Raw genomic sequence first — 17,804 nt, forward strand, 5'->3', positions numbered from 1 at the left:
AGAGCCTGTGCTCCGCAGCGGGAGAGGCCGCGACGGTGGGAGGCCCGAGTACCGCAAAAAAAAAAAAAAAAAAAAATGGGATCAAAAGTTGTTGGTGACCCTGCATGCTGAGTTGCACTCAGTGACTACTGTTAGATCTAATGCTCCTGGAACTTGTGTTCAGCCTTTGCTATAGTGGTTACTGTAATTCATGATTTAATGAAAAGGAATGTAGAGTGCTGAGGATCACTTTACCCAGTGACCTGAAGAGACCTTATAGACGTGAGTTGTTCATCTTCACATTTAAAGGAGTATCTTGTTAAAGAAGTAATCATGTAACCTTGCCGGGTTGCTAATACAGAAACATTTCTTGGAGAACCTTGACAATGGCCACACTGCACAAGGAGGTGGAATAAAGGAGTATGAAAAAATACAGACATCCAAGACTCTCCTTCCTCAGCTGGGTACTGTTTTGGATCCGACAGATGGCTCATCCTTGCCTTTGTAAAACATGTTTTAAGCATACGTGAAAAGGCAATAGTGACTCCATGAGCCACCCTGGTGGTGCCTAAGATATACAATGAGGGAATGAGGACAGCAGATGATGAGATTGTTTTTTTTTTTTATTTACCAGATTCAGGTTCCTAGGTTCATTTGTGCCACTATTGCTGGACATCAAGCTCGATAAACATCCTAATAAGGTCAGGGCAATTGGTCTACGACACAATCTGGACCTTAACTGACAAATTTCTGGACAAGTAATAGTGAATAATGCCAAGATAGCAATGACTGACCAGAAGAGAGAATGATGTAAAAATGGTAGTCTAGTAACCACCCCGGACCATCTGGGCAAAGGCCTTAAAGAGATCAAAGGGTGTGTTACCCCCAAAACAGGGTCTGAAAGGAGTAGACTGATAGGATATTTACCAAGGACCCGAAGGCCAGGTAGTGGGATAAGGGAGGCCCAACAGGCCACTACTGTGGCCTATGACTAACACAGGTGCTATGTTTCTGCTTTTCCCAGTGATCCTTGCCATGAATCAAAATGCTCTGCCAACTTTTACCAAGACTTTACAGCTTTCAAGATAAACAAGACTATGGGTTAGGCCGGGCCCCATATATCCAGTGGGAATGTGAGGACTTATGATAAAGTTAGAGTTCAATGGAGATGTGCAGAATTGCATTCCCAAGCCTGTGGGACACGGGTGCATAGGTGACTGTGATCACCACAACCCCCGACACCAGGATGAGGAGGACACTGATAATGCCGAGGTGGTACTCCACGGCCACCACCAATGGGAAACTTACCCAGACCCTACAACAGTGTACCCACTCAGGCCACCTCAAAACTCCATTGTTATAGCCCCCACTGTTGAATGCATTATTGGTATAGAAGTACTGTTTACATGAACCCCTACTTGCATTCACCCCAAACCCTGATAGAAATTACCACTTCAGCAAGACAAGTGGAAGACTGTGAAACTACTCAACTACCAGAATCTAGTACTTTGTTCCTCAAAAACAAATGCGTGAAGAAGAAAAGTAAATAACTGTCCTTATTGATGAGCTTAATGAAGCAAAAATTCTCCCTGAGACTGTTTCTTCATTCAGTAGCTCAGTGGACCTGGGCATATGTCCTTGTGTGTGTAGAGACTCCAGTGATAATTGGCAGTTCAGTGATGTAGTCCCCAGGCACTAGTTATATCTGATATTGTGACTGTCATGGAAGCTACTGTCTACAGTGAGAGAATCTGGTATTCTGTAATAGACGGTGCAAATACCCTATGCATAATCTCTGTCCACATGGATGATTAGGATCAGTTCGTCATATGGGGAACAGATTGCATTGCTTCACTAATGTCCTTCCATAAAGCTACATAAATTCCCCAACTATCTTTCACCAAACAGTCTTGACCTAGAAATGTCCTACACCCAGAGGGAGCACTAGTCTTCCAGTCTATTGATGACATCATCCAAATAGGTCCATACAAGGGCACCACTTAACAAGAACTAGACGTCCTACAGACCAATATGTAGCAACATGGCTGGACCATTATTACAGATAAGACATAGTTACCCAGTACCTAACTGAAATCCCTGGGCAAAATCTGTGAGGGGCACAACATGTCATTCCAAAGGAGAAGACTGCCAAGCTTTGACACACTCTACTTGAACAACTGAAAATGAGGCCCAGCTATTGGTGGGACTATTTGGATACTTGCACTCTCATAGTCCCCATGTGTGGTTCTTGATGGCATCCATTACATCCATACTATTAGATTACTTCAAAGGCCACTCTTCTCAGTGGGGCCACAACCAAGAGGACGCACTTGAGGCCCTCCACCAGGCCTCTCAGGCTATCCTTCCCTTGGGGCCCTCTGATCCTCATTTGCTGTTAGAGTTACAGCTCTCAGCAACATCTCTGTTCACCAAGTACAGTCTGTGGTAGAAGGCTACTACCATAGGTCACAGACAGACACCCTTTGGAGTTTTGGACCTATAATCTTCCAGTCTGCTGAAAGGTATGCATCTTTTGTGAGAAAATTATTGGCCTATGATTGAGCCTTGGTGTCTGAGTATATGACCTATGACTGTGAAATAATATTACAACCAGAAATACCAATGTAAGTTATGAATACTTTGACTTTTGCTCTCTAATTTTCTTAGGGTATTTACAACTAACATCAAAGAAACTATGAATGTTGCATAAAATATAATCTCAGATGCATATTCATGAACCAAAGAAAAATATTTTCTACTGAGTTTAATTAAAATAATTTAAAGTTACCTGTAATTATTATACTACTTAAGGTATATATTACCTTTGAATGTTCTCTGTGTATTTACTTGCATTTGTGTTTTTGATATTGAGTCTTGATCCTCATAGAGAAGATTTCCATCTGGTACTTCAAACTGAGCTACATAAAGAGAAGCATATAATCAAATAAATAGAAAAACAGATCTATTGTGAACCCCTAACTTTCAAATTTATAACAAATGTACAGCATAAATTCTTCTCAATTTTATAGACTTATAAGTAGATTACCATAATGCTAGATCTAATATGAAAAGAGAAGAGTTTTAATGGGTATACATTGAAACTGTCTCATTATTTCATTAATAATCCTAGGCATCACATGTGCTTTCTATCATTCTCTATATTTCCTACGTAGGACTTTTATACTTAAGTTAAAACTTAATTATAGGATAAAATATCAGGAAGATGGAGGACTAGGAAGTTCCAGACCCTCATTACCCTATGGAGACACTAAGTTAATAACAATATACAGACCAAAATACCATTATGAGAACTCTAGAAACCAGTTAAGAAGCTGCATCATCCAAGTGAATTACTAACCAAGAAAAACTGTACCAAAGAGGGTAGGAAGGGTCATGGCATTTTGCCCAGCTTAGTTAGCCCCACCATCTCCCTGGCAGAGTGTGCCACAGTCACAAGGAAGTCTCGCAATTTCCAGATCCTCCATTGGGATGAAAAGAGTGACACTTGCATCCAACTTTCTGGCATGTCTAGGCACTGTCTGACTCATTGGTTGCTGTCTTGCCTGATCTGGAAAGCTGATGGGGACAGTTCCATAGTTAGATACCAGGTTGGAGACTGCTGAAAACAAAGGCAAGTGCCGTTACACATTAGAGCTGCAGGGGTTATGAAGTTCTGCAAATGATGGAGGAGCAAGAGATTACAGGTGGAGGAATACAATAGAAACCAAAACAAAAATCTCCTGAGAAGAAACAGGAGAGATCCTCTTAGGGAAATTAGGAGAGTAAAAAAAAGTCATATAGGGCTTCCCTGGTGGCGCAGTGGTTGAGAGTCCGTCTGCTGATGCAGGGGACACGGGTTCGTGCCCCGATCTGGGAAGATCCCACGTGCCGCGGAGCGGCTGGGCCCGTGAGCCATGGCCACTGAGCCTGTGCGTCCAGAGCCTGTGCTCCGCAACAGGAGAGGCCACAACAGTGAGAGGCCCGCGTACTACCAAAAAAAAAAAAAAAAGTCATATACACTAGAATAAAAGTACACACAAGCCCAGAGAAGATACATCCCCAGCGAAGGTTTGAGAAGTATCAGAACCTCCATGTCAGGCTGATTAGTCAAGGTGTTCCCCTGTATCTGAAAAGACTGAGAGAGATAGCTATGTTTTCAAATTCCCAAATCTCAACAAAATATGACAAAGCATACAAAGAAACATGGAAACATGTCCCAATCATGGGAAGAAAATAAAGTTCCAGAAACCAACCCTAAAAAACCACAGGTCTGTGAATTACCTCACAAGGAATTTTAACAACTGCCTTAAAGATTCTCAATGAGCTGAAAGAAATATAAACTAAATGAAATCAGGACAATGAAGCATGAACAAAATTAGAATATCAACAAAGATATAGAAACTATAAAAAAAACCTCTGGTGCTGAGCAATATAATAACTGAATGGAAAAATTCACTAAAGGGGTTCACCATCAGACTTGATCAGGCAGAAAAAAAATCAGCAAACTGGGAGACAGGTCATGTGAAATCATTGTATCTGAGGAGCAAAAAGAAAAAAGAATTAAGAAAAGTGTAGAGAGCATGAAGGATTTATGGGACCCTATCAGGTGGACCAAGATATGCATTATGAAAGTCCCAGAAGAGAAGAGAGAAAAAAGGGAGCAGAGAGTTTATTTGAAGAAATGACAAAACTTACCAAATTTTAAAAAGAAATGGATATACAAATTCAATAAGCTTTATAAACTCCAACTAGGAAAAATCCAAAGAGACCAACACCGAAACACAATGTAGTCAAACTGTCAGAAGTCAAGGAAAAAGAGAAAATCTTAAAAGAGGCAAGAGAAATACAATTTGTCATGTGCAAGGGAGCCTCTATAAGATTATAAATGAATTTCTCAGAAACCCTGAAGGCCATAAGACAGTGGGATGATACTTTCAGAGTGCCAAAAGGAAAAAACTGTCAACCAAGCATATGATATTTGGCAAAACTGTCCTTCAAAACTGAAAGGGAAATTAAGATTTTCACAGATAAACAAAAGCTGACGGAGTTCATACCACTAGACCTGCTCTGCCAGAAATACTAAAGGAAGTCTTTCAAGTTGAAATGAAAGGATATTAGATGGCATCATGAAGCTGTATGATAATATAAAGGTTTTGGTTAAGATATATGGACAAATGTAGAAATGTATATTACTGAAATTTTGATGCATAACTTCCCTTTTAATTCTTATACAGAATTAGGAGAAAAAGCATAAAATAACTATAAATCTATGTTAATGGGCACACAGTATACAAAGATGTAATTTGTGACACCAATAAATAAAGTGAGGGGAAAGAGCTTTAAAGGAGTACAGTTTAGTGACAGAAGTATGTATGTGTTTGAAGTTAACTTGTAACTGGTATAAAATATATTATTGTAACCATAACAAAAACATTTATAGACTATTCATGTTATGGATACATGTTTGTATCTCCCAAAATTCATATGTTGAAGCCCTAACCTCCAATGTGATGGTTTTGGAGATGGGGGGAAGCGAAGTAATTAAGGTTAAATGACATCATAAGGGTAAGACCCTGATCTGATGTGATTGTTGCCCTAATAAAAAGAGACACCAGAGCTTTCATTCTCTATCTCTCTCTCTCTCCATTTGCACACAAAGAAGAGGTCATGTGGGTACACAATAGATGGTGGACACTTACGAGCCAAGAAAAGACATCTCAGAATGAAATCTAACTTACTAGCACCTAGATTTTGGACTTCACCTACAGAACTGTAATAAATAATTTTCTGTTTTTTTTTTTTTTAAGTGACCCTGTCTATGGCTTTCAGTTATGGCAGCCTGAGACGACTAATACACAAAAGGAAATGAGAAGAGAATTAAAGCATGCCACTGCCAAAAAAAATCAATGAAAGACAAAGGAAGAAAGTAAAATAGGAAATGAGGAGCAAAAAATTATGAGACATACAGGAAATAATTAACAAAATGGCAAAAGTAAGTCCTTTCCTAACCAACTGTATGCCAACTAATTGGATAACCTAGAGAAATGGATAAATTCTGAGAAGCACACAACCTACCAATGTAAGTGGGTTAAACTCCCTGGACACAGAGTAGCTGTACGTATAAAAAATAAGACCCACCTATAATGCTGTCTACAAGAGATTCACTTAGGTCTAAGGACATATATAGACTGCAAGTGAAAGGATGGGAACAGATTCCCCATGCAAATGATAACCAAAAGAGAATAGTGATGGCTATACTATAATATCAGACAGAAGAGACTTTAGTCAAAACCTGTTAAAGAGACAAAGTAAGACATCATATAATAATAAAAAGGTCAATTCTCCAGGAATATGTAACATTATAAATATAAACATTATAGTGTTTATATATATAAACATATATTCATCAGACATGAGAACTCCTAAATACATGAAGAAAACATTAACCAGATTGAATGGAGAAATAGACCATAAAACAAAAATTGTAGGAGACTTCAATACCTCATTTTCAATAATGGAAACAACAACCAGAAAAAAGATCAATAAGAAAATTAGAGGATTTGAACAACACTATAGGCCAATTGGACATTATAGATATATGCAAAAAAACCTCCACCTAACAACATCAGAATACATTTTTCTCAAGTACACATGGAACATTCTCCAGGATACTGTTATTACGCAAAATAACTTTTCTGATCACAATGGAAAGAAACTAGAAATTAACAGTAGCAGAAACACTTGAAAATCCACAAATATGTGGGAAATATAAAAATATATTCTCAAAAAAAACAATGGGTGAAGTAGAAATTGCGAGAGAAATTAGAAATTATCTTGAGACAAATGAAAATGAAAACACAACATAACAAAATATATGCAATGCAATGAAAGCAGTGCTAAGAGGGAAATTTATAGCTATGAATGCTTACATTGAAAAAGAAGAAATATTTCAAATAAACAACCTAACTTTACAACTCAAGGAACTAGAAAAAGAAGATAAAACTATACCCAAAGATAGCAGAAGGAAGGAAATAATAAAGATTAGAGCAGAGGTAAGTGAAACAGAGAAGAGAAAAACAATAAAGAAAATGAATAAAACCAGGAGTTGGTTTTTTGAAAAGACCAACAAAATTGAAAACATTTAGTTACATTAGCTAAGAAAAAAGGGAAAAGACTCAAATAATTAAATAAGAAATGAAAGAAGAGGCATTACAACCAATGCCATAAGAATAAAAATTATTATAAGAGAACATTATGAACTGTATGCCAACTATCTGAAATACCTAGAAAAAAATGAATTCTAAGAAACACAACCTACTAACTGAATCATGAATAAACAGAATATCTGAAAGAACAGTAACTAGTAGATTAAATCAGTAATCAAAAACCTCCCGACAGATAGAAACCCAGGACCAGACAGCTTCACTGCAGAATGCTACCAAACATTAACAACAACAAAACTAACACTAGTCCTCATCAAACTCATCCAAAGAAATGAATAGGAAAACTTTTAAACTCATTCTATGAAGGCAGTATTAACCTGATACCAAAGTCAGACAAAGGGATTATATGAAAGGAAAATTACAGGCCAGTATACCTGATGAACACAGATGCAAAACTCAACAATATACTAGCAAACAGAATTCAAGAGCTCATTAAAAGGATTAAATACCACATCCAAGTGGGATTTATTCCTGGAATGCAAGGTTGATTTAATACATGAAAATCAATTAATGTGACACATCATATTAATAGCATGAAGGAAAAAAAAAAAACACACATGACCATCTCAGCTGATACAGAAAATTAAACATCCTTTTATGATTAAACAAAACACTCAACAAACTAAGATTAAAAGCAAAATACCCACATATAATAAAGACTATATAAGCAAAGCCCACAGCTAACATCACACTCAGTGATGAAAAACTAAAAACTTCCTTTGAGATCAAAAATAAGGCAAGGATGCCCACTCTCACCACTTCTATTCAACATAGTACTAGAAGTCCTAACAACAGCAACTGGGCAAAAAAAGAAATACAAGATATAAAAATTAGAAAGGAAGAAGTAAAATTATCTGTTCATAGATAAAATGTCCTTATACATAGAAAACCCTAAAGATTCACATATGCATACACACACAAAAAAACCCCCAGGAGAATTAATAAATGAATTCAGCAAAGTTTCAGGGTACAAAATCAACATGTAAAAATCAGTTACATTTTTACAAACTATTAATGTACAATATGAAAAGTAAACTATGAAAACAATTCATCAAAAATAATAAAATATGTAGGAATAAACTTAACCAAGGAGGCAAAAGGCATGTACACTGAAAACTATAAAACACTGCTGAAATCAACCTACCTAAGGAGGCAAAAGACCTGTGCATGCAAAACTATAAAGTACTGATGAAAGAAATCAAAGATGATACAGATGGAGAGATATACCATGTTCTTGGATTGGAAGAATCAATATTGTGAAAATGACTATACTACACAAAGCAATCTACAGATTCAATGCAATCCTTATCAAATTACCAATGGTATTTTTCACAGAACTAGAACAAAAAATTTTGCAATTTGTATGGAAACACAAAAGACCCCAAATAGCCAAAGCAATCTTGAGAAAGAAAAACAGAGCCAGAAAAAAAAGGAACAGTAAAAAAATAAAAATAAAATAAAACGGAGCCAGAGAAATCAGGCTCCTTGTCTTCAGACTATACTACAAAGCCACCGTAATCAAGACAGCATGGTACTGGCAAAAAAACATAAATATAGATCAATGGAATAGGATAGAAAGCCCAGAGATAAACCCATGCACCTATGGTCACCTAACCTATGACAAAGGAGGCAAGAATACACAATGGAGAAAAGACAGCCTCTTCAATAAGTCGTGCTCGGAAAATGGACAGCTACATGTGAAAGAATGAAATTAGAACATCATAACAAAAAAATAAACTCAAAATGGATTAAAGACCTAAATGTAAGGTCATACACTATAAAACTCTTAGAGGAAAACACAGGCAGAACATTCTTTGACATAAATCACAGTGAGATCTTTTTTGACCCACCTCATAGAGAAATGGAAATAAAAACAAAAATAAACAAATGGGACCTAATTAAACTTAAAACCTTTGCACAGCAAAGGAATCCATAAACAAGATGAAAAGACAACACTCAGAATGGGAAAAGATATTTGTAAATGAAGCAACTGACAAAGGATTAATCACCAAAATATACAAACAGCTTATGCAGCTCAATATCAAAAAAACGACCCAATCAAAAAATGGAGACCTAAATAGACATTTCTCCAAAGAAGACATACAAATGCCCAACAAACAAATGAAAAGATGCTCAACATCACTAATTATTAGAGAAATGCAAATCAAAACTACAATGAGGTATCACCTCACATTGGTCAGAATGGCCATCATCAAAAAAATCTACAAACAGTAAATGCTGAAGAGGGTGTGGAGAAAAGGGAACCCTCTTGCATTGTTGGTGGGAATGTAAATTGATACAGCCATGATGGAGAAAAGTATGGAGGCTCCTTAAAAGACTAAAAATATAACTACCATATGACCCAGCAATCCCACTACTGGGCATATACCCAGAGAAAAACAAAATTCAAAAAGCTATATGCACCCCAATGTTCAGTGCAGCACTACTGACGATAGCCACAACATGAAAGTGAAGCCAGAAAGAGAAAAACAAATATCGTATATTAACGCATATATGTGGAATCTAGAAAAATGGTATAGATGATCTTATTTGCAAAGCAGAAACAGAGACACAGACTCGCGAACAAATGTATGGATACCAAGGGGGAATGGAAGGGGATGGGATGAATTGGGAGATTGGGATTGACATATATACACTATTGATACTATGTATAAAATAGACAACTAATGAGAACCTACTGTATAGTACAGGGAACGCTACTAAATGCACTGGGGTGACCTAAATGAGAAGGAAATCCAAAAAGGAGGGGATATATGTATACGTATAGCTGATTCACTTTTCTGTAGAGTAGAAACTAATACAACATTGTAAAGCAACTATACTCCAATAAAAATTAATTAAAAAAAACACTGCTGAAAGAAATTAAAGAAGAGACAAATAAATGAAAAAACATCCCATGTTCCTGGATTTGAAAACTTAATATAGTTAAGGTCTCAGTACTACCCAAAGCAATCTACAGATTCAGTGTAATCCCTATAAAAATCCAAGTGCATTTTTTGCAGAAGAAATAGAAAAACGCATGCTAAAATTTATACAGGATCTCAAAGGATCCCAAATAGCCAAAACATCTTGAAAAAGAATAACGAATTTATACCTCTAGCATTTACTAATTTCAAAACATATTACAAAGCACAGGTAATCAAAATAGTGTGGTAGGGGCATAAAGACAGACATACAGACCAATGGAATAGATTAAAGAGCTTAGACCCTCACATGTATAGTTGATGACCTTTAATAAGGGTGTCAAGAACAATCAATGGGGAAAGAACAGTGTCTCCAAGAAATAGGTGAATAAACTGATATCTACATGTAAAACAATAAAGTTGGATGTTTACCTTACATCATACACAAAAATTAATTCAAAATGGGTTAAAGACTGAAACTTAAGACCTAAAACTATAAAATTTCTTGAAGAAAACATATGGAAAAATCTCATGATGTTGAATTTGACCATTCCCTTTGGTCCCTGTGATCCACATCTCCTGTTTGAGTTACAGGTCTCAGCACCTCTTTGTTCACCAACTATGGGCTATGACTAAAGGACACTGCCACAGACATGTCAGAGTTAACTGCTGAACTTATGGACCCAAATCTCCTGGAGAGAGCTCAGAAGTGTACACCCTTTAAGAGTCAGTTGATGGTCTGTTATTGAATCATACTGAGTACATAACCCAAGGCCTTAAAATAATCTTAGTACTAGAAATCTCAATCAAAAGGTATCAATACTTTTGTTTCTGTTCTCTAATTATCTTAGGGTATTAACACTTTAGGTCAAAGTAGAAATTTTCTATGAAGTATATGCCCAGGACTTCCCTGCTGGTCCTGTGGTTAAGACTCTGCACTTCTACTGCAGGGGGCGCGGGTCTGATCCCTGGTTGGGGAACTAAGAGCCCACATGCCATGCAGCGAGGCCAAAAAATTAAAAATAAATAAATTGACTTAACTTAATTTAAAAAATAAAATAAAATAAAATACATGCCCAAATACATATCCATGAACCAAACAAAAAAGCTCATTTGATGAGTTTAATTTAAAATATTTAAAAATTTTCTATAATTACTATACTTACTAGTGTGTCCTTCCCTTCTGAGATTTCTTTCTTTCTTTACTTGCTGTTGGATTTTTGACACTGAATCTTGATTCTCATGCATAAGCTTCTTATCTGGTACTTTATCATGAGCTTCAAAAAGAGATACATTCACTCCACTTAAATGGGAAAATAGATTTATTGTGAAATCTCTAATTTCAAATTTATAATAATTATGCAGCAGCATCTTCTCTCATTTTTATAAAGTTTTAAGTAAATTGCCACAATGCTAGATCCACATGAAAATTGTGAGATCATTTTTGATAGATGTATGGTGAAACAGTCTCAGTGTTCCATAAACATTCCTAGACATCAAATATGTTTTATATTAGTCTCTAGTTTTCTTGTGTTATTTATACTTTAGGTAAATACATATTTGTAGGCCAAACAATGAAATTGTGTACATACTACCCCATGTAAAATAGATAGCTAGTGGGAAGCAGCCGCACAGCACAGGGAGATCAGCTCAGTGCTTTGTGACCACCTAGAGGGGTGGGACAGGGAGGGTGGGAGGGAGACACAAGAGGGAGGAGATATGGGGATATATGTATATGTATAGCTGATTCACTTTGTTATAAAGCAGAAACTAACACACCATTGTAAAGCAATTATACTCCAATAATGATGTTAAAAGAAAAACACAAACCTATGTTGACTTCTTAAAAAAAAAAAAGAAAATGTGTAACTACAAGTGTTTCATTACAATATTATGTGTAATTGCAAAATAGCTAAAAGCAGCAAAATATATAAGCATAGAAGATTGGTTGAATAAATTAAAGTATATATTATAAACTACGGTGAAGTATAAATTATGGTATATGATGTAGTATAACAAGTGTACCTACTACTGTAAAAGAAATGCAAAAGGTCTCTATAAAACGAACTGGAGGGATTTCTAGGAGGCAACAATAAATGAAAAAAAAACTGAAATAAAGAATATCTAGGGCTTCCCTGGTGGCGCAGTGGTTGAGAGTCTGCCTGCCGATGCAGGGACACGGGTTCGTGTCCCAGTCCGGGAAGATCCCACATGCTGCGGAGCGTCTAGGCCCGTGAGCCACGGCCGCTGAGCCTGCGCGTCCGGAGCCTGTGCTCCGCAATGGGAGAGGCCACAACAGTGAGAGGCCCGCATACCACAAAAAAAAAAGAATATCTAGCATGCTATCTTTTTCACCTTTGGTAAAAGAAAGAAAGGGACATAAGAAATAAATACATAAAGAGGAAAAAAAGTTATTTTTTCAATGAAACACAGAAAAGACAAACCAAAAAACAATTTAGTTGGATACCTACTAAAGGAGGGTGAGGACTAAGGAATGTAGGGAAGGAATAAGAAAGAAATGATGCTTTATATATATTTTTGCATATTTATTACTTTTAGAAAAGGGTCATGTTTTACACATTCCAAAAATCAAACTAAAGTAAAAAATAAAAAGACTAACGTTGGAAGCAACCTTAATCAACCTACTGCAGGAAAAAAATAAGCACAAATCCAAGTAGTTCATCAACAGTATTTGACATATACTCTCAGTCTTAGGCAAGAGAGTGGGATGCAAAAAAAAAAAAAAAAAAAAAAAAATCACAAAAAATTTAGTAGGTTTTTTCCCTAGTATCAGCTAAGTGACTGAAACAATTTTAGAAGTATTATAGGATGGAGTGAATACACAAATGTGTTGATGTTGCTCAAAGTCAGGATTCTCACTGTGGAAGGACATCCACATATAAAATGAAGGCAGGCAAAAACAAGCTCTAGGGATATTAACTGGAATTGAAGGTGCCTGTAAGAACTCATAATTTCTAAATATGCCTATGTATGTGTATATGCATATATATGTTCACTTTTATGTGTATGTAGGTATAGGTACGTATGAATGTGTGTGTGTGTGTGTGTGTGTGTGTGTGTGTGTGTGTGTGTATACATACACTGAGGTTCCAACTGCAAGTCAAAACCCTGTATATGATCTTTCAGCCCCATAAGCAATTACAAACCTACCTGGCAGTTCTTACAGGGAAAAGCTTCCAACCCTACACTGACTTGATGTATACACTGCAGGCACTAGAAGTAGCTGCAGTCAGGCTGACCCTTAACCTCCACTTCTAGATGACCATGATCTTACATTTATCTGCATTCTGGCCTAGGAACCTCCATTCAGAGGTTCAGATGTACTGAACCTGTACTGTTCAGATGCCTCTACCTACGCCACCTTAAAGATAGACCTGGAAGACACTGTTCTCAGTCTGATTCGGTGTAAAGTACGTATCTGCTCCAAACTCTGCCTCCTCATCCTTCCCCTGGGCCCAGTGTCCTTAAAACAGCAGGAGCCTTTTGTTTGGGGCAGTGAGATGTTGCCCCCACTCTCTCCTGTCTATAATGATACACCTGACCCTTGCCTAGTGCTGTTCTGTGGGGAAAATGGAAGACTGGTAGAGCTTCAGCCCTTTTCTGTTTAGATCCTTGCTTATACTATCAGAGTAAGTGAAAAAAGGCAGAATTTTACTTTGTTTAGTTTGTTATCTTAATTGGCCAACTTGACAACCGGCAGCTCTCTAGCTCTCTGAGAAACCGGTACAGTGAGCAAAGTGATCAATATAATGCTGTAGATCCTACAAAGCACTTTTAGGAGGTGTGAGAGAAGATTTGGGCCACGCTTGGACTTTGCAAATGGATCAACTGCAAGAGTGTGAGGATCCAATGGGACACTTAGCCTGTGAGCCTCAGAAAGTGCTGGTGGAGGCCACAGAGCACCTTAGAAATTCTCACAAATTGTTAAATAAGACTTTCAGTTTGAAGGGAACATTGGACCTTCACTTTAGCCTCCAAACTCTGGTCAAGTTCCACTGATGAGTCAAATTAGAGATCTAACAGAGGGACTCTTAAGAGAGCTAAGGAACCAATTCCCTAGCTAATGGCTATGGTTCTCCAGAGACAGACCTAAAAGTCATCAGAGACCCTGAAAGCTGAGTTATACTCTATGACTATTGTTAGTTCTAAGTCCTGACACCGAGACTCATGCCTTTAATATAAAAGAATGTATAGGACTTTGGAATCACTTTGCCCAGTGACCTGGAGAGAACTTAGACTTGGGTCTTACCAGACTCAGATTTCTAAGTTCACTTTTGTGAATCCTATTGGTTATCAAGCTCAATCAAATTTCCTCATAAGTTGTGTCAGTCAGTTGTGACACAGTCAGATCCTAATTGTCAAATTTTCAGGCATGCAGAAATTGCTGCCCAGAAAGAAAAAGTGATGTAAAAATGGTAATAATGCTCCCTCTACTGGATGTTATGGGCAATGACCTTACCTAAAAATCTATGGGCCTGATTACCATACAGTGGGGTCTGAAAGCAGCAAATTAATGCTCTCCACCAAGATACTCATTGTTAGATGATGGGCCATGAGGACCCAGCATGTAGCCCCACTACAGTCCACTTTGTGGTGGCCGCTATGAATAATGCAAGTGCTATTCTCGCTACCTTTATCAGTGAATTCTGAGATGGATCAAAGAACTCCACATACACTGACCCTGATCACAGCTTTCAAAAATAAAAAACAAGGGCTTCCCTGGTGGCACAGTGGTTGAGAGTCCGCCTGCTGATGCAGGGGACACGGGTTCGTGCCCCGGTTCGGGAAGATCCCACATGCCGCGGAGTGGCTAGGCCCGTGGGCCATGGCCGCTGAGCCTGCGCGTCCGGAGCCTGTGCTCCGCAACGAGAGAGGCCACAACAGTGAGAGGCCCGCATACCACAAAAAAAAATAAATAAATAAAAAACAAGATAGGGTTATACCAAGGTTCCTACATCCCCAGTGAAGATATATGAGGGCCTATTCCAGTACAATTGCAGGCAGGCGAGAATTACATTTCTTGGGCCTTCTGGATGGCGGTACACTGATAACTGTAATCCCCACAAGCCCTGGCACCAGGATGAGGGGAAAACAGATAATGCTGTCTGGTTTGGGGCCACCATCACAAACAGAAACCTTTTCCAGGCCACACTACCGTACAGTGCATTGCTATGGCCTCTACTACTGAATATATTGTCGGTATAGATGTATTATTTATGTGACCCACCACTCGCATCCACTCTCATGTTGTGACGGGATTTGCTGCAGTTAGGATATTTTAATGGGGCAGGTGGAAGATCTTGAGCGACCCAACTACCAGAACCTAGTGCCCATATCTACCAAAAGCAATATTGACTCCCTGGGTGTAAAAAAGAAATAACTGCCCTTGTTGCTGAGCTTAAAGAAGCCAACAAATTCCATAGACTATTTCTCCATTTAACAGGCCTGTGCACAAAACATCAGGTGCCTACAGACTAAGTAATTAAGGCTGCACAGAGTGTTAGTACCAACCTGGCACTGTGACTGTCACAGAAGCTATTGCCCAAGGTGAAGGAACTTGGTATACAGCAACCAACAACTTGAACTCTCTTTTCAGCAACCTTCTTCATGCAAATGACCAGGATCAGTTCACCCTTATGTAGAATTAATTGAAATATGCCACTAATGTCCTTCCACAGGGCTCCCTAAATTCCCCATCTGCCTATCTTCAATGTATAGAGCATGTCTTAGAAAAAGTCCCACTCACAGAGGGAATAATAGCTTTCTACTATATTGATGGCATCCTTCTGGTGGGCCCAGGCAAAGGCACCATCCCACAGGACTGCACACCCTGTTGATCCATATGTGGCAACATGGCTGGGTCATTAATATAGACAAGGACTTAGTATCCAAGTGAAATTCCAGGGTAGCAGATAAAAATCTTACTCTAGAGGAGATGTTTGCATATCTTTTGGCCCTCCCTTCCCCAAATTATAAAAAAAAAAAAAGTCTGAATATTGATGGGACCCTCTGAGTACTAACACATTTGCATTCTGCCCACAGGGGTTTGATGGCACATATCTGTGGGGTTAGCATAAAGGCTATTACCTCTGACTGGAGACCCAACCAACAGGATGCTCTGGAGGACTTCCATCAGGCCATTCAAGCTGCCTTCCCTCGGACCCACCTGATCCCCATTTGGTTTTTAAGTTACTGACCTCTTTTCACCCATCGAAGCCTATAGCAAAAAGACACTGACATAGGTGAGAGGCACCCACTGATCTTTTGGAGCAGAAATTTCCCAGGTTGGCTGAAAGGTACACAGCCTTAGTGAGACAACTATTGACCTATTATTGCCCTTAATGGATACTGAGAATGAAATAGTCTTATGATCAGAAATTCCAACCAAATTGTATCAATAATTTCAGTTTTGCTCTCTAGTTGTCTTAGGGTATTCATACTTTAAATCAACATGTATGGCTTCCCTGGTGGCGCAGTGGTTGAGAGTCCGCCTGACGATGCAGGGGACACGGGTTCGTGCCCTGGTCCGGGAAGATCCCACATGCCGCAGAGCAACTGGGCCCGTGAGCCATGGCCGCTGAGCCTGCGCGTCGGGAGCCTATGCTCCACAATGGGAGAGGCCACAACAGTGAGGCCCGTGTACCGCAAAAAAAAAAAAAAAAAAAAAAAATCAACATGTAAAATTTCTGCAAAACATATGCTGAGATATTATCTTCAGGAAGCAAAGAAAAAAGATCTTCTGATGAGTTTAATTTAAAATAATATGAAGTTATTTATAATTATTGTACTTACTAGAGAGTCTTTCTCTTTTGAAAGTTCTTTGTTTCTTTACTTGTGTTTGGCGTTTTGACACTGAATCCTGATGGTTAAGCATAAGCTTTTCATCTGATGCTTCATCATAACCTACATCAAGAAATGCATTTAGCCCACTGAATAGAAAATATATATCTATTGTGAAATACCTAAACTTCAACTTTATACAAGTGTACAGCAGAATTTTCTTTCATTTTGATAAAGTTAAAAATAAATTACCATAATGCTAGGTATGACATGAAAATTGTGAGAAAAGTTTTAATGAGTGTTTTGAATATATTTCTATTAGTCTCTAGTTTTCTTCGGTTATTTATACTTCAGGTTACAATCATAGGACAAACAATGAAGACACATATGCACAAGGTTACTTATCACAGCATCATTTGTAATTGCATAATATTCAAAACCAGCTAAATATTCACAGACTATTGCTTGAATAACCTAAGAAATATACTATAAACTATATATATACAGCTGTAAAAATGAATACGTTTTCTAGAAACTGACATGAAAGAATTTCCAAGAAAGAATGTTAAGTGAAAAATAAAAGTGAAAAAGCAGATATCTAGCATATTACCTCTGAGGTAAGAAAGAAGGGGAAGGGGGAAAATTAAGAAAAATAGAGACACTTACATTTACAAAATGAAATACAGAAATAATAAACCAGAAAACGATATAATAGATGGTTACTTGCAACAGAAGGGGTAAACTGGGGAATGTAGGGGAAGGGATTCAGGAAAAGATGATCTCTCTCTCTCTCTCTCTCTCTCTCTCCGTCCCTCCCTCTCCCTCTTCCTCTCCCTCTCTCTTGGTCTCTTTTGAAAGTAGGTTGATATTCTATATA

The 17,804-nt window shown here is 37.9% G+C and overlaps 1 protein-coding gene across 1 annotated transcript in view; it reads right to left on the reverse strand.

Annotated features, from left to right (window-relative positions):
• CCDC7 (coiled-coil domain containing 7) overlaps positions 1-17,804 on the reverse strand; it is a gene marked incomplete at both ends in the record, with an annotated part of 247,453 nt that overhangs the window by 110,655 nt on the left and 118,994 nt on the right. The window contains 3 exons of the mRNA XM_082681635.1: positions 2,802-2,897; positions 11,293-11,403; positions 16,940-17,050. Of these exons, the coding sequence (XP_082537761.1) occupies positions 2,802-2,897; positions 11,293-11,403; positions 16,940-17,050 (318 nt within the window). The remainder of the gene's footprint in view (positions 1-2,801; positions 2,898-11,292; positions 11,404-16,939; positions 17,051-17,804) is intronic.

The sequence above is a fragment of the Grampus griseus genome (genome assembly GCF_964374135.1).
Source record: "Grampus griseus genome assembly, chromosome: 2".
NCBI classification, from domain to species: Eukaryota; Metazoa; Chordata; class Mammalia; order Artiodactyla; family Delphinidae; genus Grampus; species Grampus griseus.